Source organism: Macrobrachium rosenbergii, chromosome 21 (genome assembly GCF_040412425.1).
Source record: "Macrobrachium rosenbergii isolate ZJJX-2024 chromosome 21, ASM4041242v1, whole genome shotgun sequence".
NCBI lineage: Eukaryota > Metazoa > Arthropoda > Malacostraca > Decapoda > Palaemonidae > Macrobrachium > Macrobrachium rosenbergii.
The window spans coordinates 57,910,398-57,935,353 of record NC_089761.1 but is presented as its reverse complement, the minus strand read 5'-3'; the positions used below and the strand labels follow the sequence as shown (position 1 = coordinate 57,935,353).

The following is a 24,956-nucleotide window of genomic DNA, read 5'->3' as shown; positions in this document are numbered from 1 at the left end:
CATGCATTACTTCCCTAATACAATTCAATTTGTACTTTAATATTTTACTTACATCTTTATTCACGTATTAATTTGTTAATTTATCTATTTTTCTAATAACTGAGCTCCCCTTTCTGTATTTCCCATTGCCTTCTGTTACTTCTTCTGAATGAAAACCATATTCCCTGGAAGTTTGAATTTCAAGTCAATGGTCCCTGTGGGCTTGTTTCATATGAAAAAGGTTCATCTTCTGCATAATAATAATATCGTAGCCTTGATCCTAAAAGTTGTTACCCACTGCAAGCCTGCCAATTTCAGTGTGCAACTGCTAACTTACCTCAGAACAAATGTTTTCCAAGGAAGCACCAGGATCACTCTGCTTGGCAAAACTTATCAAGACTTCTGAGGGTTATGTCCCAGTTTTTCAAATACTCACTGTTCTCCTTCAGTTCTGCTGTCTCTCAGTTCTTAGTCAAAAGGTTTTATTATTTGTTCTTGCAGTTTACTTGCTGGTATACCAGTAGAGCAGCTTCTTTGCTTTAAGAATCAAGGATCCTTGAAGTACTTTTCATGAAGGCCCTTTGTGTTACCTTGCAAGAAGGGTTGCCTTTTACTTGGATGATGCATTCTTGGAAGGAAACCACCTTCCCATTTGCATCCACGAAAGGTCTGGATCTTTATATGACAAGAGCTTCAGTTTGCACCTGCTTTTAACCTTATTTGAAGAACACAAGTTCCCAGACTTTCAATCACCTAAGAAGCAAATGAAGGGTTTTCTCTTGTGAAACCCTTAGTCTTCTTTCCACAAGCTATCAGGAACAGGAATGCACCAGTGGGGCTCTTTACAGGAAGACTTCTAGATCCCTTTCTTCTTGTAGGTTTCAGTTGCTAATCCTCCTCTTTGTTTTACCTATTCCTCCACATATTCCATGAAGGATCATGCTCAGGTGGTAGATGTTCACACACACAAGACAACATCAGTGTACAGTACCAATCTAATTAATTGAATTAGCTTACTGTGCTTTTAAGAGCTCGCTAACTTCTTCAAACCTTCAAGCATCTTCTACAAGTCTTGACTGTCTCTTTTAGCCAGAGGGATATCTGGCTGTCCTACAGCTCAGGATCTCATGGATTTAAGTTTCTCTCAGCCTTTTCCAGGTCCTCTTTGCTACTGTAGCCTGACAGATTTGGATGAACCGCACCTTACAACGATTTACAGGTTCTGTGGAGGTCTTAGACAGTAACAAGACACCTGGAATCAAGGAGTAAGTACTCCAAGATCCTTCTGCTTTTGGATAACAAAAACTGAATAGGAGGGCTTTTCTGGTCTTCAGTTCACATTTTCCAGGGACAAGACACCACTCAAGTTGAAATGCAGATGTTGCCAACCTTTCCATCTACTTTTGATAAACACAGGCTATTAACTTTTAAGGAGAACCCTACTCCTACCAGTTTCATATCTTAACTCAAAACGAGTTCAATCCTGAATGCCCTTCCTAACCTAGGCTCCTCCTAAAGGTGACACCAGGCATGACCCATAGTTTGCCTGGCTTCCTCCAAAAAGTACACAGACATTACAGTTAAGGAGTTGCATCAACTTTTAAAATTTTCAACCAATTAGCATGGACAACCAGTTTGGATTTTCAAGTCAGCTCAAGCAATCTTATTCTAATGTAACCCATGACTGCTTGCTCTAAGAAGCTTCTTCAGAGGTGTATATCTCCATATGGAGTTCCCCTAAGGTGATAACCTTGCCTCTCAGGATTGATAATTCTTCTATCCTTCCCTTTTTACTGTAAGAGTCTGACCTTCATCTCAGATCAAGGTTAAGCCCATCACTGTATGCCTTCACTTTCTTTCACTAAAGGAAGAACTAGTTTAATCCTCATACTGTATCATTGTGGATTCAAGAAATTTCTCTTTTTTTGAGTGGTTGGCTCTTTTTCATAGGTTTGTGGACTTGTTATATAAATTCTCACACACATTCTCATGCTCCTTCAATTTTTTTCAAGCAGGGTTCTAATCTAATTTTTGACAGTTTATTCCTCTTTTGACCTTTGTTTTCTTTAAGCATCTTTTACCAGGAACTGCTTTGTCTCTTCAATTCCTTTTTCCCTTCCAGCACACCACAAGGTCAGCTTGACTTCTGCATAAGTCGTTATTCTGACCATGTTACGAGTACTGTAATGGGTTTGTTACAAAATAAATATAACTTTTAAATGTAAATTTTATATTTTCAATAGATAACTATTATTGTAACAGAATTACCCTCCTCCCAAACAATCTGGCACTGTCTCAGCTGAATCAGACTACAGAAGGAATGTTTCAAATAATTATGTAAGACCTACAAGCCATCAGGTTCACACAATAACCTGCCTGAGCACCTAATTTTCTTTATCTGCTATGAGTAAGGTGACATGTCTGGGACTTGGATGGGGCATAAAAATAGGCTATGTTAAGTTAATGTATTTTTACCAAAAACAAAAAAAAAGCTTTTCAACAAAATCTATGTACTTGCAATGAAAAAAAGGATAAATGAAAACATGATTTTCATCTATTTTTATAATAGGCAAGAGAAGTTAATAAACCAAATCTAATGAACAAATTAATGAGTTTTCAAAATATAATTTCAGAACCTAGATGTTGTGATGCCAGTTTTACTAACCATAAATAAAATCACTCCTGATATATACAGTATGTCAAAGCTTCAAGTTTCTGATGTAGGATGTTGATAAGACCATATATGGTATACTGTCTAAATGCTCAAGATCCTCTGTCTGTATGAGCCACAACTTGGATAACATAATTTTAAAAGAAGAAAGTTAATTATTTCAATACAAACTCATCACACATACAGACTTCATTTGTGGTCTTCAAATGTTTAATATAAAAGCAGTATACAACACTTGAATCTGAAGTACCCATCAACCAACAGCCTCACTTTTCAGGCTGTCTAGAAATGATACAGCAAATTAAGCTTGGCTCAGAGATGTGAGCACATAAGTGATGGGTTTAAACTGAAAATATCAATTTTATTTACGAAAAATCTTATTTTATCACAAACTCATCATTCTTATACAACCTACTGCAATTTAGGAAGTAGGCATGCAAATAAGGACAAGTTCTTTCTAAGTGTTATATACGATGCTTGCATCTGTACAATATTATCTCACTCAACAAACAGACTTGTTCTAAATGAGAGACAGATGCATACGTATACCCCAGAAGACTAAGTCTATTAAAGCTTTCACATCAAAGTAAGGTCTCAAAACTTAGCGTATTTGATGGTATATAAGAAACCTGGTTATATAAGATCCCCTTCCCCAAATTTCAGAGTGGAGTATCAAGAACAAAAATTTTTGGTATTTTTATGTATGCATTTCATGTTATCAAAATATACACCTACAAGGTAAAAACATAACTTGGACAAAACATGCAACTAGGAGAGGAGGAAAAATCTTTTTAATAATAATTCTACTGTAATTTATAAGGGATAAGTGATTCAGCTCAGGTACAGCAGAATACATTTTATAACACTCCGTGTTATAAAGAGGGCAGAAGAACTGAGAGGATTAAGAGTTTTTTTACTTAACCACAACACAACTGGTCCCACTTTGCTGGTCAGAGGTTAAGAGGGAGACATTCTGCAGGATTTTTCCTGAAACTAATGGACAGCCTTCCTAGGTGAAACTGCAGGATCCTGTACAATTAACAAAAGTGCACATTTGTCTTTCAGGGTGCTTAGTCCAGTTGAGCAAAGCAGTAAGTGAGGTTTAATGTACCCTCAGCACATGGCCCCATCAATGCCAAAGAGCCTAGCAGACTTGCTGTTTTAGGATGTTGATGTGCACTTCCTGTGTTGGTCAACTAAGTCTCCATTGCATGGTAGTCCATCTGCCAGCAGCAGAGTCTCTACAAGAACAGATTTGTGGTACAGTACTCCAATTAATACAATCTAAATCCTCTCCACCATCAGATTAACCAGCACTTCCAAGTCAATATCTATTTCCAAGGTATGTTACATTGGTCTGTGGTGTAAGACTTGACATCTCCCAACTGATATGCAGGCACAACAGCTGACCGTCATCCAGGCACTTCCTCAGTCTGCTGCCTCTCCTGTGAGCCCAAGCTACAACAGGTGCAAGAATCCTGGTAAAACCTATGGAGACCAAAAGCCCGGATAAACTAAAGTAATTGCCTTGAGGACAGGTGGATCAGATTGTGAAAATGTCTTAAAAGATCCAAGGAAGTCAAGGAAAACCCTGTTCTAATGGAATGAAACATCAAGGCAATGATTTCCATTTTGAAAAGAGTCTAGATAAAATTTCTTAAAATATACAGTATACTAAAACCATCACTACTCCTGAAAAACAAAGCAGACATATAAAAGCAAGTCAGGTGGTTGACAGGTACCTCAGATTCCGGGTAACACGTACAGGAGATTACCACTCTTCTCCTGACTGTTAAAAAAAGAGAGCATTGTGTTTGGACATTAGGAAATCACAAATGTGGAGTATATATGTGACTAATGAGTCTGTAGTAAAACAAATTAAAGGTACATGCTTACATCTTATATATAAACCGTTCATTTGTTTTTTAGTCCCAACAAGAGGGAACCAGCAGTTAAAGCATTATATTTAATAACACTATTTACAAATGTGTCTCACTAATACAAAGAAACCATTTTCCATGTGATCACTTCCTTGAATATGAGTTCTTAAAAATACTTTCTGAACATGAGATAAATTGAAATATATTTACAAAAGTAAAACTGAATCTTGTAAATGCATTATAATAATTAAAGTATTAAAAAAGTAAAGATTTTGTAAATATACAGTCAATATTAATCATCCAATATCTGGATGTAAGTGTTAAGGCATGCACCTACACAAGACAGACACCTCCACCAATAAAAAAAGATTTGCAGAAATCAAATACATTAATAAATAAAAGCAGTAAATTACAAGTAGAACAAAACCTTAGTTATTTTTAATATTTTACGACAGATTTTGGTGCAAGTCTGATAATAACATATATATTATACTTTTATGTGCGAGAAAAAATAACCATGCTTCACGCTACTGAATATTTACTATAGCCATAAGGTTTTCTTTACTGAAGTTCACAATATGTACATACTAATTGTAAATGAAACGGATTTACATTTTCATTGAATTCTGAGGTCTGATGATTAAAATTATGGTTACTGTTTTCACACTAAGAAATTTCAAATAAGATAAATACAGTAACCAGAATACTGTTCAATGACTAATTATGGGTCTCTTGATCAGCTTTAGAGTACATAATGCTTTAGGACACCATTTTTTAACATGCTAATAATTATCAGCCTCCATCTACTAACTGATATCTTAGGCACAATTTCTATTAGCATTTCAGACTAGTACTGAAAATCAATAGACCAGTGTAAAGAAGTCCAATGAAAATGCAAGTGACCTGGAAGATTTATGCCTAATTATTACCTGCAAATTAGCAAAAAGGGTGGCATCTCTTCTGTATCTGTACATTCAGCAGCAAACATAAGACATGTCGGACTAAAAGTAGTTTGATATATCATTTTGAAAATAAAACTACTGTAAATGGCAAGCAAAAAATATTCTCTTATGTTCAGAATAGCTTTGGGTATGAAAACAGTCTGGGCAACATCATATATTGGGGTACAAAATAATAAACATAAGAAGCTTCAGTGCACTTAAAGCATACTGTGAAGAGATACAAATCACACCATAAGCACAAAAGGGAACACCATCAATTGAATACAAAGTTGGTTACTTGTTACTGTTACCTTAGGGTTAATCATGTTGTTGCGAGCTACAGGCTTAGAAACCTTAGCTCCATAGGCATTACAACCATACTTAGGAACGGGGCCAGTTCCTATAGTGTGATTGGACTGGGGAAAGACCACAGGGAGGTCAGGTTAGTAGCTCTAAATATTATCAATGGAAAATCACAGGGAAATAAAATTGCTACGAGCCAAGGAATACTTTTAAAGTACTAGTCTACATACTTTTACTTGCTTACATAGCCAGTCAATCAATGTGTGCAAAAGGGTTATTATAAATAAAGCTACCTGAAGATTATCATTACCTAAACTACTCATCTCATTAATATAAGCATCAAAAGGAGTAAGGATCAGTCTATTAACTGACAATGATAACTGATGATACCAGTGCTGTTCTAAGAAATCTCTAAAATATGCTCCTCATATATGCTTGTTATAAATCAAACCTTGCATTATCTGACAACCAAAGATGAAAACTATTCTAAATAGAAAACAACAAAACAGGAAAAGCAAGGCAAATCTCTGTAAAATCCTATTACTGGAATGTTGCCTGGGATATCTATATATTCAACCTTAAACACAGAAAAGAAATACCATGCCATAAAAATATGTATTTTACATAATGCAAGTAGAAATCTGCATAAAAAATATGCAAAATTCAACTGCACATCTAAACTTGTACAAGGCAATAAAAATTTCAATAAAAGTTCAGTGTCTGTTGATTTTTACTTCTTTTATAAGGTTAAGTAATTTCATTACTTATGTGATTATCATCTGAGAGAGAGAGAGAGAGAGAGAGAGAGAGAGAGAGAGAGAGAGAGAGAGAGAGAGAGAGAGAGAGAGAGAGAGAGAGAGAGAGAGAGAGAGAGAATCTTATATGTTACAGTATTTAAATAGAAAAATTTTCTTTCACAAAATATTAAATACTGTAAAAGCAATGTTAAAATGATTTTGGTAACTCCTGTGAAGGAACTTCTTCCTCTCTCTCAAAAGCTGATTTTAATTGTTTCTGCCTTTGTCAGTAGCAAATACGTATTCATTCAAACTTAAATGAATGCCATCAGCAAATAGGAAAACCTCAGGCTGAGACAAAGATTCTACGTAATAAAAACGAATGGAGCACTGACCTGTGTATTTCCAAAACACACTCAAACTCTAATTATATGACATTGTACTATACCGTACAGTATATACATTATTCTACATTACCTAATTCCAATTCTAATAAAATTAGACTAGAGTACAAAATATATAAAAACACAATATATACATGTATTTACAACAGAGTATTTCTCCTTTATATCTAATCCAGTAACTATCAAGTAACTTGAACTAAAATTTAGCCCTAAACTTAAAGAACAGCTAAAATTAAAGTCTTAAGAAGAATGAGTTACATGAACTGTTGCACTGCTGAAGAATTAACTGTATTAAAGCGCTGAAGAACTATCAATTTAATCCTTTTTTTTTTACTCAAAATCCTGTAGAAAGACATTCATTCTTTAAAATGAAAGAAGTTAATCAAAACCTACATAAAAGCTTATTTTCTGGTATCAATAAAAATTAATAAAATTGTTATAAAAATTTTGAAGTCAAATTTATAAAAAATACAATTTCAAGTTTCACATACAAGGGCTTACAGCGTCTTCTATTAATATGCCAGCTAGTATGACTTTTACTGACAAGCTCACAATTCTGTACATTTGCTCATTTTTTTTTAACAGAAGATAGGTAAACTGTTCCATACTGGGTTTCCTACTTGTCATTGTAAACAGCTTACAAATACTAATTTATCTGAATATAAAAAATCGAAGTTTAATCTGTATAAGGAATTGAAGCTTTTAGTATACTTTAAATATTTCCTCTATTATTACCAAGCCACTTTATGGGGTCACACACTAGTTATGTAAATTTGTAGCTAATGTTAATTCCAAGCTTGTACCTTTGCCAATAAAATGCTCTACTGTATTAACATGATAGGTTTTGTTCCTAATATCACTTCTAAGGATGTGTCTTTGCTCATCAACTACTCTGCTATATGGACATGGTAGGCAAGTTATTTACCTGGATTCTGGAAGATAGAGGGGTGGCTAAGTTAGTGTATAGTTTCAAATTTACAGATTCATACACATATTTCAAGGTTTTATTTAATTTCATCATGATATAAATCTTGTTTATATCTTTTCAGGTTATTTTGACTTGTGGTTTTTCAGTTATTTCAGCATTTCTGGTGCCACCCTTTATATTGTACCCATTTGGGTAATAAAAGCAGGCATTATGAAAGAAGATTAAGATACACTGTAGTCCATCACTTTCCTGGATTTTACTTTAATTCTACTGTCTTTCTTTTTAATGTACAGGTTACAAAGATACTATGATTGCATGTCATGAGGAATGGTGAGTACATGTACATAGTCTTAGAAAGCTTTTCAGCAACATCCTAGTCTTGAGTTCAAGTCTGAATGCATTCATCTTATGGTTATTGCTTAGTTATCTTTGAAGTGATGTATTATAATTCTTTAACAATGCAATGTTGGCCTTACTCTTTTTTTTTTTCATTTATAATTTCTTATTTTCTTTACTTTTAAATTTTTATTTCTTTTTCTACTACATTATGAAACAAAATTCATTATAACATAAATATTGTGTATGGCTTACCAATGTCAAATTCTAATCAATATACAATACTTATAAACAGCTTTGGACATTGTTAACGCTAATACTGTACCAATTTATGGTAAAAGTATTTAATAATTTACATTTCTTTATAAACATTAAAAAACTTCTCACTAAAAATACCTTACTCTGTAGCGTTACTCTAAAATAGTGTGTAAATGGCATAAAAAGCAAAGGTCTTATGCAGTCTAACTTTCCTCCTCTCTTCCATCAAAATGGATCTGTTGCTTATTCTCCTATGGAATAGTCATACATTTGCTATTTATTTTTCGACTTGCTTTTCTTCCAAAAATTCAAATGCTTTTAATCTTCGTACTCTACCATTGTCCAATACATGTTCTGTGTAGGGCTCTTGCATCTTTATAGACAAAGAAGGCACTTGGCCTAGACTGTATTCAAGCCAGAGTCATCTGAGTAAAAAACCAACTGGTTCCTTGCTTTACTGTAATTTTCACCTAACAGATAAATCCTGACTATACCACCTCTTAGAAAATATGCTCAGGTCCAGCTAATCCCTACAATGGGTGACCATTCTAATCCTCTCAACTTATGTCATACTGCTTCAACTTCTAATAATGCTGAAGTTTTTAAAACTTAAACCTCACACTTGAATCCAATTCTCTTCTTTAGGACAATCAGTATGATTTCTGTATGGCGAGAGTTACTGGTGACCATTTTTCTTATTTTATCTCATTAACATTTGGTCATCTACTTAGTCTTTTTTTTTATAATCATTTTCATTCATCACAATTGATGTCTCTTACTGTTAGCCAAACTTCCTGCTTACAGCTTCGCTCCTTCCCACGTAGGTTCATTCCTAATTTTTTATTCAATCACTTTAATCTTGTACTGTTGATGCCAAAGTACCTGATGCCTTCCCAATTTCCAAGTTTTTCATGCTTTTGCTGGCCATTCAATCCTTCATATTTTGCCTAAATTATGAGTTTTATGTTAGACTTATCTGTCCCGGTTTGTAATATGTACTTCTCTAATATTTGAGGTGCTGCATCTTTTACCTCCTTCCTAGATAGGACTAGCTCTAAAAATATAATAGTTCCTTTGAATCCACTCTCACCTCATCATCTGACTCTCTTTCTTTTTACCATACAATGGTTTCTCTCTTACTTTTCTCCAAGTATTATTTCTGTCCTTCTGCTCAACTTGAAGGAAAAATTTCTCCTCTTCCACAAAGGCCTCATAACATACGTTGGGTGACCTGGTTCCACATTTACTCTGTGGAAATCAGTAATCCTCAACTTGGATAGCACGATTCAATGACTTATTTTTTTCCTACTGCCAAACTGTGGAAATCTCTTCCTCTTTTTTTTTAAACTGCCTTCCTTTAAAAGGTAAGCCTACTGTTTTCTCTATGGTTCAGCACCAATTTTCTTCACTCTTTTTTTTTTCTTTGGGCCTCGGCTAGAAAAGGGCATTGTTGCCTGTCTTATTGGTCTTTGCTCAAAAAAAATTAAAATATCACAACATAAGATATCCTTTTCAGTGTTCAGTTCTCTTTTACTTTTATAGTTCTGTCTCTGGGCCTGCTGTCATCAACTTCAAATAACATTTACATAACAAGAATTTTTTTTATTATTCACTTCAATACAAGAAAGTGCATTTCCCAACCAAACATTAAAATACTGTAACAACAAGCAATTATATTATATGAAGAGGCATTCACTGCTCACCTATGGCAAAAAAAAAGATAGCATATTCCTTAAATTTCCCAAAACTAACAAAAACCATACTTGAATTCTTTTGATTAACTTCATTTACCTAAAAGAATTACCAGTTTTAAAAATCAACACTGTACTACAACAACTGATTACAGTATTTTAAATGAGTGGCTGTAAAGCGACAAAAATGTAAACTGCACCTGTGTAAGAAAATTAGATCTCTAATTTAAAATATCCCTTATTAATTTAGATATTAATTATTAATAAACTGCAGTTTTGCATATCAGTTACATTTCTTGCATGGCGATCAGTGGTGACAGCTTTTGATACAAGGAACACAATTCCAAATCTAGTAAACAATCATGGACAAAGTTAATTTTACTTGTCTTGTCAAAATAAAAAAAATAAATATCATACTAAATGGCATGTCTCTCTGTCTGATAAATATAAGTTATCCTTACTTAATCCTCTGTCCAGTATATATTTTCTTTTGTTTGTAGACAACAGAATTTAGCATACTTGTATCATTTCCAGTAAGCAAGACCAAAAATGATCTATACCAAACTTAAAAGACCCAATCTATTTTCTGTTAACATTTACCCTGCTACAGCAGGAATATCAGTTTCTTCCACTTTAGATTAGAATTTAACGTTCTTTAAAACACCTATGATCTCCATACCTTCGGGCACTTCTGAATATAAAACATGCAAATGAAAAACTCAAATTTAAAGGATACAGCATTACTTAAATAATCTGAGGGCATTATGTAATTCAATAATCAAGTTATTCAATGAAGAAACATAGGAAGTTCAGTAAAAATTATATCTTTTTTTATGTATGGGAATCACTCAATGGAGAATTTATATAGGGATAAGGCATTCAAGATAAATGGTATGAAAGAAAAAACTTGTCCATCCTTTCACAATAAAAAAAAAATATTTTTTTAAATGTACTCTACACAAAAATTTTATGTAGTTTTCCCTGTGTTTTCAATTCAGCTTTGGAATATGAGCATTCCACATGGTACATAAATATGTAACATCTACTTTATTTCATGTTAAGCAACAAATATTGAATACTTCACATGACAAGAATCAAACTGACGATGACCATAATTCATACTATTAAAATATCTAATCTATACATTCTCATGAATAGTACAGTTAAACAATTTTCCTCTTGATGGTATCCAGAAATGACACCAAAGAAAACTACTGTATGTTGTTTCCACAGGACACAGATTACCTGATATTGTGATGCACTGCTGAATCAACCACATCATTACAATATTTAAATATAATACTATGAAACAAATTCTAATCTTCTAAAAGATGCCTATGATATAAATAGTGTTGACCTAAATACCATAAATAAATATCCTAAGAAGATAACCATGGCCCTAGGATAACACTAACTTTGTAAAATACCCTGTGCCTACAAAGCAATAGCAATGTGGTTATGTATAAGCAGGGTCAAGGAATTATCAAATAAGTTTGATAATCTGAAAGAGGTTTTTCATTACCTTTAAGGATGGTGGTCCAGATGATGCTGTGGAACAGTGGTCAGAAGCTAATATTGATGAATTATGTTGGTCAACAACAATTACTTCATATTCTCCATCTTCATCTACTTCCCCAGTACGCTCTGTACCTACAAAAACCATTTAGATTAGACCTATGAATGAATAGTTTCATCCATGGAAACACACGAACATTCCTGAAACTTTGCTAAATCAATATGTAATGGACACATACACTGCACAATGGTTTTCATGAGCCAGAGTTAAAGCATGAAATACTGCACAACGTAGTGAGATCTTAAGTAAAATTCTCCTTCTTTTCATTTCTACACATTTCTAAGTATTGTGCCATCCCACAGTTCTCCAAAAATTTTTACAATATTTCACTGTTAACACTCAAGAACCAAAGAAAACTTTCTCTTTAGAAACTCTTCATTTACGACTAATGTGATATATACAATAACATATGATGAAAAGAACAAAAATTAACATTTCCGTAATAAACACAGGGTACACCCGAATTCCCAAATGGAAAAAACTATGAAACCAGGAATGTTAACAAATGCAAACATGGCCACAAATGTATTAGATAATTTAAAAATGTAGAAACACCTTAATTTTTCGTAACTTGAAAGAAAATGGTGTACTATATTACAATACACACTAATGACTAAAAGAGGAGAATTTCTTAATACTGTAATTATTTTTAACAGATGCTGTTACCAAAACATACTACACACAAGTGTTGTCACTTTAATAGAGACAATGATAACAATAACTTTGTGCAAAAAATATGATTAAAACTAATGCACAGATTAGAAATTCCTCCATGAACAGCACAAATACTAGCTAATCAACATATCTAAATGTCACAAAAAATCTTATGAGTATTTCAAGTACAGCTATTGACACAAAGTATATAAGAATTACTGCACTGTAAATGATTACTATATTACTGTATGTGAGCTGTGTATAACAAACAGTTGGGTGCTGGTGCACTGGGGCTGCAACACAAATTCATTGACCAAAACATCACATCTGATATTACCTCCTCATCAATAATTCATCTGCAACTATCTAAAAGAGAGCCAGCATTATATATAAAATTATTTAAATTCTTCTATTACAAAGATTCTTACTCATTACAGTAATCTTCCATCATGTTTAAAAAAACATTTCATACCATTATATTCCTCGAACAAAACAATATTGGTATTGTGATTCATCAGGTTTCAAGCTTTCTACAAAAAATGAGTGGAAGTTGTAAAATCTTTTTGTTTAGAAATAATGCACAATATCTAAACACAAATATGGCTTAGATTTCAATATCATCTAAGATTTACTGGCTCAAAAAATAATACTGTACCCTAAAGTTTTATGACATATGACAACAAAGCTTTTGATAAAAAATCTTAAGAAAGCTGATAAAACAAGGACTGTTATAGTGAAAAAAGGTAAAATTAGTAAAATAATTCATGAAACTGCCAAAATGATTATGAGAATTCTAAGGTGTATATTACTAAAATTATTCAATAAAAAATAAACTGATCACTTGCCAAAATAAATTAAATACTCCAAGTTTACAAATCTTAACCAAATACATGCATAAGCTGGATCAACTAAACTCTTTAAAACCCAAAACCCCAGAGCTATGCTCAACTCAAATTAAATATAAGGTCACTTTCATCACAGTCCATCAAATAAAAATTTCTTAAAAACTGGTGAGATATACTATGCCACATCTCTGAATACCATAGGCTTATATAGCATTCAATTTTTTACCAGTACTAAAGCAATTCCTATTCTATTAGAGCAATTACACAGCTACTTAATTACCTATTGCTAAAGTGCACCTCTAAAATCAACCTTGGAATGATTTTCAAACACCTCCTAATGTTTACAATCAAGCTTAATATATGAATACAGCACTAGTTTACCACATTAATACAGCATCAATGAATATTAGTTTTAACAACATATGGGACTGCACAACTACAAATGCTGTACATCTATTACATAATGTACAATACTTTTTGCCCTATAGACTATGCAAAGTACAGCAGTCATCAAAGAACTTTTCATACAGTAATTCCATACCAGCCAGATAATTACTTTCCTAATAACTATGGTAAGAAATTAAATATGACACAGTACAATTGTTTCTTAGATTCCTTTACTATATTGTAACATTATCATTGTAAATGTTCATGTACTGTAATTTACGTGCTTTTACTAACCTCATGTCAATTTTGACTGTAAACTACTTTGCAGTGGATATTATGGAGTGAGGATGGTAAGGAGTTACCATACAATTTTACAATAACATTTATGGAAGATAGCATACATTTCTGTAAAACAGAAAATACTGTGCCAGTTTATGAAAGCTTCTACATGTCTTAAAGTTGTAACAAGTACCTTCAGCTGATTTTTCTTTACTGTCAGCACTTTTGGCAGCTTCAGACTGTGATGTAGGTTTTGGCTGATCCTTTTTTGGAGTCTTTCCAAGACCACCAAACAAATTCATTTTCCATGGTTTTTCTTTTGATTTCCCAAATATGCCCACCGATGAGCCTCCTGGCATATATTTAGGATCTAAAGTTTGTGAAAATGAAGGAAAAATAGGAGCAACCTTTTTGGTTTGCTGAACACTACTTTTCCCCTCACTGCTTGTACTTGTCATTTCTTTTCCCTCTTTGATTTCAGGTACCACAGGTACTTGGGTGGTACTGGTGGGCACTGTCTGTTTCAGATTTGACTGAATGACAGAAAGAGTCAGAGCAGGAAGAGTTACTGAGGGCAAGGCTGCACTTTTCAATGATTCAGGCTTGTCTACACATTCAGATACTAAAGCTGATACTGTCGAGGGCCCATCCAAGGGCAGAACCGCAGCTTCACCTTCATCTTTCGACTTCTCCTTTTTGCTTTCTATGGTTGGTTTAGGGTTTTCCTTTTCCTCCTCTTCACTTTTAGACTGAATTTCCTTTGTTTCTTCTTTTTCACCTTTAGGTGGAATATACAGCATTTCTTGACTGAGTTAAAAGTATAACACTGACAACAACTACTTTGAAATATTCATTTTATAAACCAATACCAGAAGGTAATAAATACAATACATCCTGTAACTGTAATTCTACTATCCAAATAATTCTAACTTTTTACTGAATTAATAGTCAATGAAATAAAATTATAAAAATCATGGAACAAGAATTAAGTACATATATTTAAGAATTCTCATTATATATACTCTGTATATATATATATATATATATATATATATATATATATATATATATATATATATATATATATATATATATATACATATATATATATATAATATAATATATATACAGTATATATATATATATATATATATATATATATATATATATATATATATATATATATATATATATATATATATATATTCTTCTGGTCTTGGCAATATTATTCATCATTAAGCTATATATATATATATATATATATATATATATATATATATATATATATATATATATATATATTCTTCTTGCGTCGTAACCGAAAATCGTCATAACATCGTCGAAAATCGTCAAAAATCATAAGAAAACCTTACTTTTAATGCTCTGGGTGCATTGAAAACGATGTAAACTGCATTATTATTGAGTTTTACATCAAAAAAACTTCAAATTATGATTATTCTGCCATTTTGGGGCCATATTTCTTCCGTCGGATCGGCGTACGACACGTATACATGCGTATAATTTCTGATGAATATATTTGATATAACCTATATGCCTATATATATATATATATATATATATATATATATATATATATATATATATATATATATAATAATGATGAATAGTATTGCCAAGACCAGGAAGAACATTCTTTATTATATGAGCTTTCAAGGTATAAAACCTCTTCATCAGGCTGAAAACCAACCAGGATGAGAATCAATGAAATTACAATAAAATGAATTGCCATAATAAATCTTCAGCAAAAATACTAACCAAATATATAAAATGAACAATAAATGTAAACTAAAAGGGTGAGACACAAACTAATGAAAAATTAAAAACGAACACAAACATAAAAATATAAAAATAAGGTGAAATGTAAACAAACTACCACTCACAAAGTAAAATATTTAACGACCCAATTGTGCACCTATTATGAAATTACACGATAGCTAGTTGAATACCAGATGAGTTGTTGTTCAATTCCAGTTTCATCTTTTTAATAACCAGTGACTCTGAAATCATAAGGTCCAGTCTATTTGAACAAAAAGACAGTACAGTACCTCAAAATCCAGGTCAGTGAAAGGATGTCCTGTGCTAAACTGTGTTCCCTAATGGCAGAAAAGGGTGGTATGGAAAGAGGAAACCTAGTTCAAATAGAAAGACCTCTGTGTTCCAAAATTCTGTGTCTGAGCCAGCGGGAACTGGATCCCACGTATCGCAGACCACACCGCGAACAAGTGAACAAGTAAACGATACAGGAATTAAGGTCCACAGGCAAAGTAGGCTTCTCCCTCAAGAGTGATCTTCCAGTAAAAGGATTATTGAAAACAAACCGATAACTAATTTGAGGGAAACAATGCTTAAGTATTTCTTGTAACTTTTTTCAGACCATATAGCTACTATGACCAAGGTAAGGCAATTTAATGTACTTTACATCTTTACTAGCAGTACTGTACACCAATCTGGGACAAAACTTTTCATTTAAAAAATTTTTCAGAACTTTGTAAAATACAAAAATGGGATATGAGTTTTCAGAAAAGTAATTCAGGAGGAAGACCATATCTTGCTAAAAAAAGTAAAATCACAACAAACATTGTAGGCTCTATTTATCAAAGTGCGTATTGAATTCATCTTATACAGCTTTGGTGAAAAACTGAGGTAATTCAGTCCCAAGCCAGTAAACGTACTTTTCCTATAAACTGAGGTCTCAAATTTGCCACTATTTCTGTATATCTGTACATCTAAAAATGACAACTTATTATCCTGTTCTGTCTCACAAGTAAAAGAAATGTTAGGGTGATGAGAATTAAAATATTAAAAAAAACAAATCAATATGTGATAATTCCTTAAACACAAGAAAAGTATCATCTACATACCTACGATAATACAAGGGTTTGAAAGCACTAGGGCATTCAGACATCCTAATCCTTTCACAGTAACCCATGAAGCAATCCACATATACAGGTCCAAGGGAATTTCCCATAGCTACTCTATCTATTTGATTATATAATTTACCATTAAAAATAAAAATGCTATCAGCAGTTGCTAAATGTCATAATTTTTGCAAGTCTATTTTATTAAGTCTAAACATTGATATGTGGTTTTCACATATATTATTAAGAATAATGTCGGTTGTTTCTTTTAGTGGGTTATTGGTGAAAAGAGAGGTTACATCGAAACTAGCCATTACAACATCTTGGTTAAAATTGAAATTTGTTAAAGAATTATGCTCTTTCAATTTTAACCAAGATGTAGTGGCTAGTTTCGATGTAACCCCTCTTTTCACCAATATCCCACTAAAAGAAACAACCAAAATTATTGTTGATAATATGTGTGAAAACCACTTATCAATGTTTGGACTTAATAAAATAGACTTGCAAAAATGATTACATTTAGCAACTGCTGATGGCATTTTTACTTTTGATGGTAAATTATATAATCACATAGATGGCGTAGCTATGGGAAATTCCCTTGGACCTGTATAAGCAGATTGCTTCATGCGTTATTGTGAAAGTGGTAGTTTGTTTACATTTCACCTTATTTTTATATTTTTATGTTTGTCTTCGTTTTCAAGTTTTCGTTATTTTGTGTCTCACCCTTTTAGTATGTATTTATTGTTCGTTTTATATATTTGGTTAGTATTTTTGCTGAAGATTTATTATGACAATTCACTTTATTGTAATTTCATTGACTCTCATCCTTGTTGGTTTTTCAGCCTGGTGATGAGGTTTTATACCTTGAAAGCTCGTATAATAAAGAATGTTCTTCCTGGTCTTGGCAATATTATTCATCATTAAGCTAAGATTTCCAAGTAGCCTCCCAATTACTGAGACTATATATATATATATATATATATATATATATATATATATATATATATATATATATATATATATATATATATATATATATATGTATATATATATACCTGATATATATATATATATATATATATATATATATATATATATATATATATATATATATATATATATATATATATATATATATATATATATATATATATATATATATATATATATATATATATATATATATATATATATATATATATATATATATATATATATATATACTGATATATATATATATATATATATATATATATATATATATATATATACCTGATATATATATATATATATATATATATATATATATATATATATATATATATATATATATATATATATATATATATATATATATATATATATATATATATATATATATATATATATATATATATATATATATATATATATATATATATATATATATATATATATATATATATATATATATACCTGATATATATATATATATATATATATATATATATATATATATATATATATATATATATATATATATATATATATATATATATACATATATATATATATATATATATATATATATATATATATATATATATATATATATATATATATATATATATATATATATATATACCTGATATATATATATATATATATATATATATATATATATATATATATACTGATATATATATATATATATATATATATATATATATATATATATATATATATATATATATATATATATATATATATATATATATATATATATATATATATATATATACAGTATATATGTATATATATATATATATATATATATATATATATATATATATATAATATATATATATATATATATATATATATACAGTATATAATGATATATATATATATATATATAATATATATATATACTGATATATAATATATATAATTTAATAAAGTTCTACATTATGTTAAAAAGATACTGCTATTTGATAATAATGTCTAACCTGTTTAAGAATTTTGTAAGTATAAATGATATATGAAATAACTAACTGAACACATATATATGGCAAATACATAAAAGCTTGAAAATATTTTAACAAATTCAATAATTATAAAGCCTAAGCACTAATATTTAGCACAATCAGTGGTGCCCATTAAACTTTCCATCAGTCTGCTTAATAAAATAACTCTACAAATTAGGTGGTAACTTGTACAATACACAGAATGAAATTCCTCTTAGTTGTTATTTACCAAATCCCACAACGGAGTAATAGTGAAGAAAATCTACTAAGTTTATCAAGTAACTTTATGCAAAATATATACAGTTTATACATGTGAAATAACTCGCCTTATGAAAAAAATCCTTACCTGAGAAATGGTGCTGTGTAAACGCACCATTGGTGTGAGCAGTTTGCGGTGGTGGGGGTGGTGAAGAGGAGGCATTGGTGGGTGGTTCTAAAATGTCTCGATACTTTGACACCATAAGCACCGAAATGAAGTAGACAATTGCTAGAGATAAGAACTGAGCTTGCTTTGTTTCCTCCTGAAGTAAAAAATAAAACTATTTAATAGAAGGAACAAAACAGCTGAAAAGTACTTTCAACAATAGCACTTAATGAAATGTACCACAATCAAATGTATAATATGCACTTGACAGAAATATGAATTTGATTTCAAAGAGTTTTACATGATACAATTTCTATATTTCTTTATTATAAATACAGTAAAATATTAGACAAGATTTTTACTTACTATAGGAATCACTAAATGTAACACAAGAATTTTTCTCTACATCAAAACATCAAATATATTCTTGTTAAGTACATGTAAAATAAAAACTATTACACCTTACACTTAAATCAGTGTGTGTGAGACTGAATTTGAACCTTTAAAAAATTATTCCAAACCCATTGGGTTAGAGTATCATCAATGACAATGCAGTGTTGTGTAATTTGCAATCTACAATAAAGACCTTTCTAGCTTTATCAAATCTTTAATACAGGGTAGTATTTTCTACCATTTAAGCCTAGGCCAACCTAAGCTAGGCCAGTCTAAGCTAACCTAGAATAGCCTAGCATTCCTCTATTTAAATAACACATTAAATAATACATGGTAATATGGTGCATTTCAAGTCTACTGCTTACTTTGTTTTTAAAATATTGTGAATCAGGTATTATAGTAAGAACAAGTGAGCCAAATTTGAGGTCATCTTGTAGTGAGAACAGCTCAAAAAGTGTATTTCAAATAGAAATTTTGGTGGCTGCCTCATACGTAATCACCTTTTACACTGATATATACATTGTTCAATTAGAGTATGACACACGACTAACATATATACTTACCACATCGCGGTATATAACAGCTCTCAGCCTGTTAACATCCATGTCTTGCAGAAGTTTTTCAGGGTCTCTAACAGGGCTGTTTTGAGTGCCAAGATTCTCCACTATATTCTGTAAGAGAAAATCAGGTTTAAGTAACAATCAAATGCTTTCAGAAAATAATATTAATAATTTCTTATGCAGTATCTCTAACACATTTGGAAAATGTACGGAAATGAGAAAAATGTTCAAGAAAGAGGTTACCTTGGGAGATGCTTGTGCTCCTCTTATAAGAGAATGAATATGTCTAGATTTACTTATGGGCTTGATTCCATTACCACCGGCTCCATTAACCTCCTGGAGACGACTTCTTTCACGGCACTCAAGGCAATTTCTCACAGCCACTGTACATACCTATTGAATAATAACAATGATAATAATAATAATAATAATAATAATAATAATAATAATAATAATAAAAAAAATTTCAATGGATTACAATATCAAAGGACTATATTTCCAATACCCAGTTAATGTAAGCAATCACCTCAAATTAACTTTGCCTTAACCTTTTGTAAGCAACAAAAAATTGAAAGAGTATCCACTCAGCATCACGGGACACTAGAAGAGGTAAAGTTGGCCAGGAAAGGATTCTCTATGTTAACATTTTTTTTTGTAGATTCTTCTATTCTTATCTTGCTGAAATTTTAGTAAAAACTACAATATGCGGCAATTTCAATTGCCGTAAAATATATGCTGTGCATCAGAATATGCCATTTCATGTTTGTGAACAGTTTTAGAGAGAGAGGGGAACTTGTTTCCTTTCTCCATTCCAGGTGATCTTCTTCAAACAAGAGGTTCACATAAGTTAGACTCAAGGGGACATAAGATATTAAAATCAAGTACCTGTTTCATGAACAATCCAGCAAGAGTATCCCTTCTTCAAAATGGCATTCATTCTAATTGACAACTCATTCCTCACTTGAGGTCTTGCTTCATATAAGGAAAAATCAAACTCCTATTGTGAACAGGCCAAAAATAGATGGGATGCAATCAGTTAATACCATCAACTTAAGTTAGGTATATCTTAATTTAACCAGACCACTGAGCTGATTAACAGCTCTCCTAGGGCTGGCCCGAGATATTAGATTTATTTTACGTGGCTAAGAACCAATTGGTAACCTAGCAACGGGACCTACAGCTTATTGTGGAATCCGAACCACATTATACCGAGAAATGAATTTCTATCACTAGAAATAAAATCCTCTAATTCTTCATTGGCTGGCTACAGACTCGAATGCGGGGCCCAGCAGAGTGCTATCTAAGAACAATATCGACCCATCCAATGAGAAACTTAATACCATCAACAAAAGCCTGAAATATATCTTTGGATGAAACACTGCTACACAATAGTGCTTTGTTTACCCATTGGTAACTGTTGTTTTTTGAAACCTGAACAATCACTTGTTTCACCATCTTGCTGACCTAGGTCATATGTGGTACATATATAAATATGTGCAGAGCCAGTTAAAAAAATAAAAACTGTTAAAATTTGACATACTATTTTAATAGTAAATGCTACTGCTAGAATATGACATACTTTTTTAATAGTAAATGCTATAGTGTTTGTAAAATTAATTCAATAGTACCTTATTAGTTTCATTACTCCACATAATACCTTCAGTTCCATAACAAGTCTTCATAATACCAAAACAGTATAGTAATATTTTCTGACATAATTTTTCATGATAATAAATCTGAGAGAATAAACACTTTCTGGAACATCTTCAAAAGATCTACGAACCTTTAGTTTCTTTCTTATAATTTTTATTTTCTTAATAACTGCTTATGCAGTAGTGTAGTCCAATATTTAATTTTTACACCTAAATTTAAATGATTTGTAAAAAAGGAGACTTCAATTGATGTACAAGTGCATTTTAGGATAACAGTTGGAACAACACAAAAAACTTTTATTTTATCAGTAATTATAACAATATATCCTTAACTAGGAGGATATTTGAAGTTGTTCACATTCTACATACTATAATTTTCTCCTAGGCTTAAAACTATCTTTGACCATAGGAAAGTGAATGAAGTTATCAGTTAGGATTCTGAAGCACTAAATTCTCTCTTAACCCTTTGAGACTCCGATGACTTCAAACTGCATCATTCTACTCCTAACACCTGAGATTCTGATGAAGTTAAATGACATCTGCCATAAATTTTCAGTACACTTCAATGTGTCATTTTGACTTCTTTTCCATTTCTGAACATACAATAATATAGTAATGTATATGTATTTATTTTTGCATGAAAAATAAATTCATGTTAAGCAATAAAACAAGAACAGGCTCTGTCCATAATTGGTCAGTGTGTGTTTTGCTACAGGCAAACTTTGAGACACCCCAAAAATTTCAGAGGATAAAAGACATCAATATGAAATTCAACATGTTTAAATTATCTTCAACCAACTACTAAAGTTGCTTGTAAGAACAGTGACTACTGTACCTGACTAGATATGGAATAGTACAGGTATAAAAAGGCAAAAGCAGGGTATGCTTCTACCTCTTCTTTGCCACCTTTCTCTTAAGAGAGAATCAACGATCAAAAGTTCAAATGTTCTTTGAAATATGAAGCCAATCATATAAACCACACACTGCTAGCAAACAAAGTGTGTTAACCCAAGTGGATATCAGCAAGATAATCTGGAGTCAGTCCCATCTCTACTGATGAATCATATAAATGGGTTCAATCTTAAGATGCAAAACTTGTATATGATGGTTGCACTTCTCTCTTATTCCTTCACTGCAATTACCATCCTTTTCCCATTGTTCGATTTTCTCTAAACAAGACATCCTTAACCCTCACACCATTATCACCTGCATTTCCTGACCTGGTGATTTCTGTGTTTTAAGGAAGCTGACATAAGATGCTTGCAAGGTTCATCATAACCCCCATATTCTTTCTAAAAATGATTACTGTGATTTCTTCAAATTATGTTGCACCCAATAACATCAATACCCACTCCTTCCCAGCTTCACCTTGGTTATTATCTGACATAAGGTTTTGGTCAGCAGAACCTACAGAGTGACATTGTACTTGTAAACAATTTCAATCTCAATAAATATAGAGACTGGTCAATTTAAGTAACTCCAGATAATACAAAATATTTTCTGAAACTGCTTAAGCCATCATCAATCCAAAGAGCCTCAAGTTGCCTATTTCCAAGAACAACAGCTTCATGTAGAACTTCTAAAACCCTATCTATCTCCCAAAGGAGTAATACACAGGCTAGTGTATTTTTCACTAATATGGTTCTCCAGTAAAGAACCATTAAAGCAACATATAAGAAATATCTTTTCTTAAATACTTCTTCTAGGATGTATAATTCACTATCACCCTCTACCTTGTCATTTTGAAGCTGTCACTTTTTCCTAAATTATAAAACTACAGTCAACAATGGCAGTCCAAAGTGGAAGTTATGTTTGACAAGGAAAGAGTATATGATACTTAACAGTAAAATACAAACAGATGACAATACATCTGCTTGTACAGTATTTATATATCCCTATTGATTCAAACTGAGAAAACTTCAGATATTTAAAAGAATATTTATTTTCTCACGAAAACCCATCACTCATGTACATAACATATGTACAAAATCACAAATACCGAATTAAACTGTGTGATATTGCAACTGAAAATACAAATACCGGGCTAAACACAAAATGTACACAAAAATGACACTTCAGCAGTAACACCAAGGCAAGGAAATATGGTAAACCAAGGAAAAGCACACTTATCCTTCACACACTATCCTAGGAAACAAATCCTAATTACTAATATACAGAGAGCCTACGGTTACACAGAAGTAACTTCAGAAGTTAGGTAACTAACAAACCTTCTGTTTCCTATTTAATTTAGCTTATATTACTAGCAACCAAAAATAACAAAACATACTTGTGGAGCACAGAAGAATGACTGAAACTAGTGCAAAGTATGAACTACCTGAGGAGGAGTTATTACTAACTCACCTTCCACCTACAAGAAATAGGACAACAAAATGATGAAAATGTTTGGACAGATAGACCGATTCAACAGTTTGTTTTGTTAAGTGATCCTGCATGAATATTGAACATCTGAGGAACTCTACTAAGCTGTTGTTATAGTTATGCTGATACATGAAAAGTGAGGCAGTTAGCTACTGTGTACCTGTGGATCCAGTGGACACATGCATTGGATTACTACCACTCTTGTTTTGTCTGTTAACAATATATGCAGTGTCTGGGACATTATGAGATCATGAACATGGGCTAAATTTGGGTGACAGATATGCCTTGCAACCAATACATCAAGAAATTACATTATACCAAAAAAAGACCAAAGAATTTCCTTTAAACAGAATAAATTTTGAATATTCATTCCCTATATTAAAGACTAAAGGTACAGTATATAAATGAAATGTATGCACTGCAATATGGAAATTACAGAGGAATACGACTACTTGAGCACATTCCAAAAATACCAAAACAGGTGCTGAAAGAAGGGCTAAGAAAAGTGATTAAAATCAATGTTTACCCTTTTGACATGCCAGACGTCAACAAAGCAAGCAGTTTTTTTAGGGAGACAACTACAGGAAAAGTACCAGACTAAGCGAAAGAGAACACACTTCACACCTGTGGATCTTGAAAAGATATTTGACAGAGTATGGAGACAAGTAATAAAAAAGGCATCATGACAGCAGATTGTACTAGAAAGACACATTAAACCAGTAATGTTACTCTAAACCAGTAATGTTACTCTAACACAACACTGAATCCAGAGTGAAGATAGTAGTAAAAGTATCATAATATGTTGGTTTCCATCAAGGATCAGCCATGAGCCCTTTGCTGTTTATCACACTAAT

At 31.7% G+C, this 24,956-nt stretch overlaps 1 protein-coding gene across 1 annotated transcript in view; it reads right to left on the bottom strand.

Moving 5' to 3' along the window:
- Positions 1–24,956, bottom strand: part of LOC136850224 (neurobeachin-like) — a 536,778-nt gene that overhangs the window by 447,203 nt on the left and 64,619 nt on the right. Inside the window, 5 exon segments of the mRNA XM_067123859.1 lie at positions 5,783–5,887; positions 11,651–11,778; positions 19,101–19,275; positions 20,075–20,182; positions 20,315–20,464. Coding sequence (XP_066979960.1) covers positions 5,783–5,887; positions 11,651–11,778; positions 19,101–19,275; positions 20,075–20,182; positions 20,315–20,464 — 666 coding nt within the window.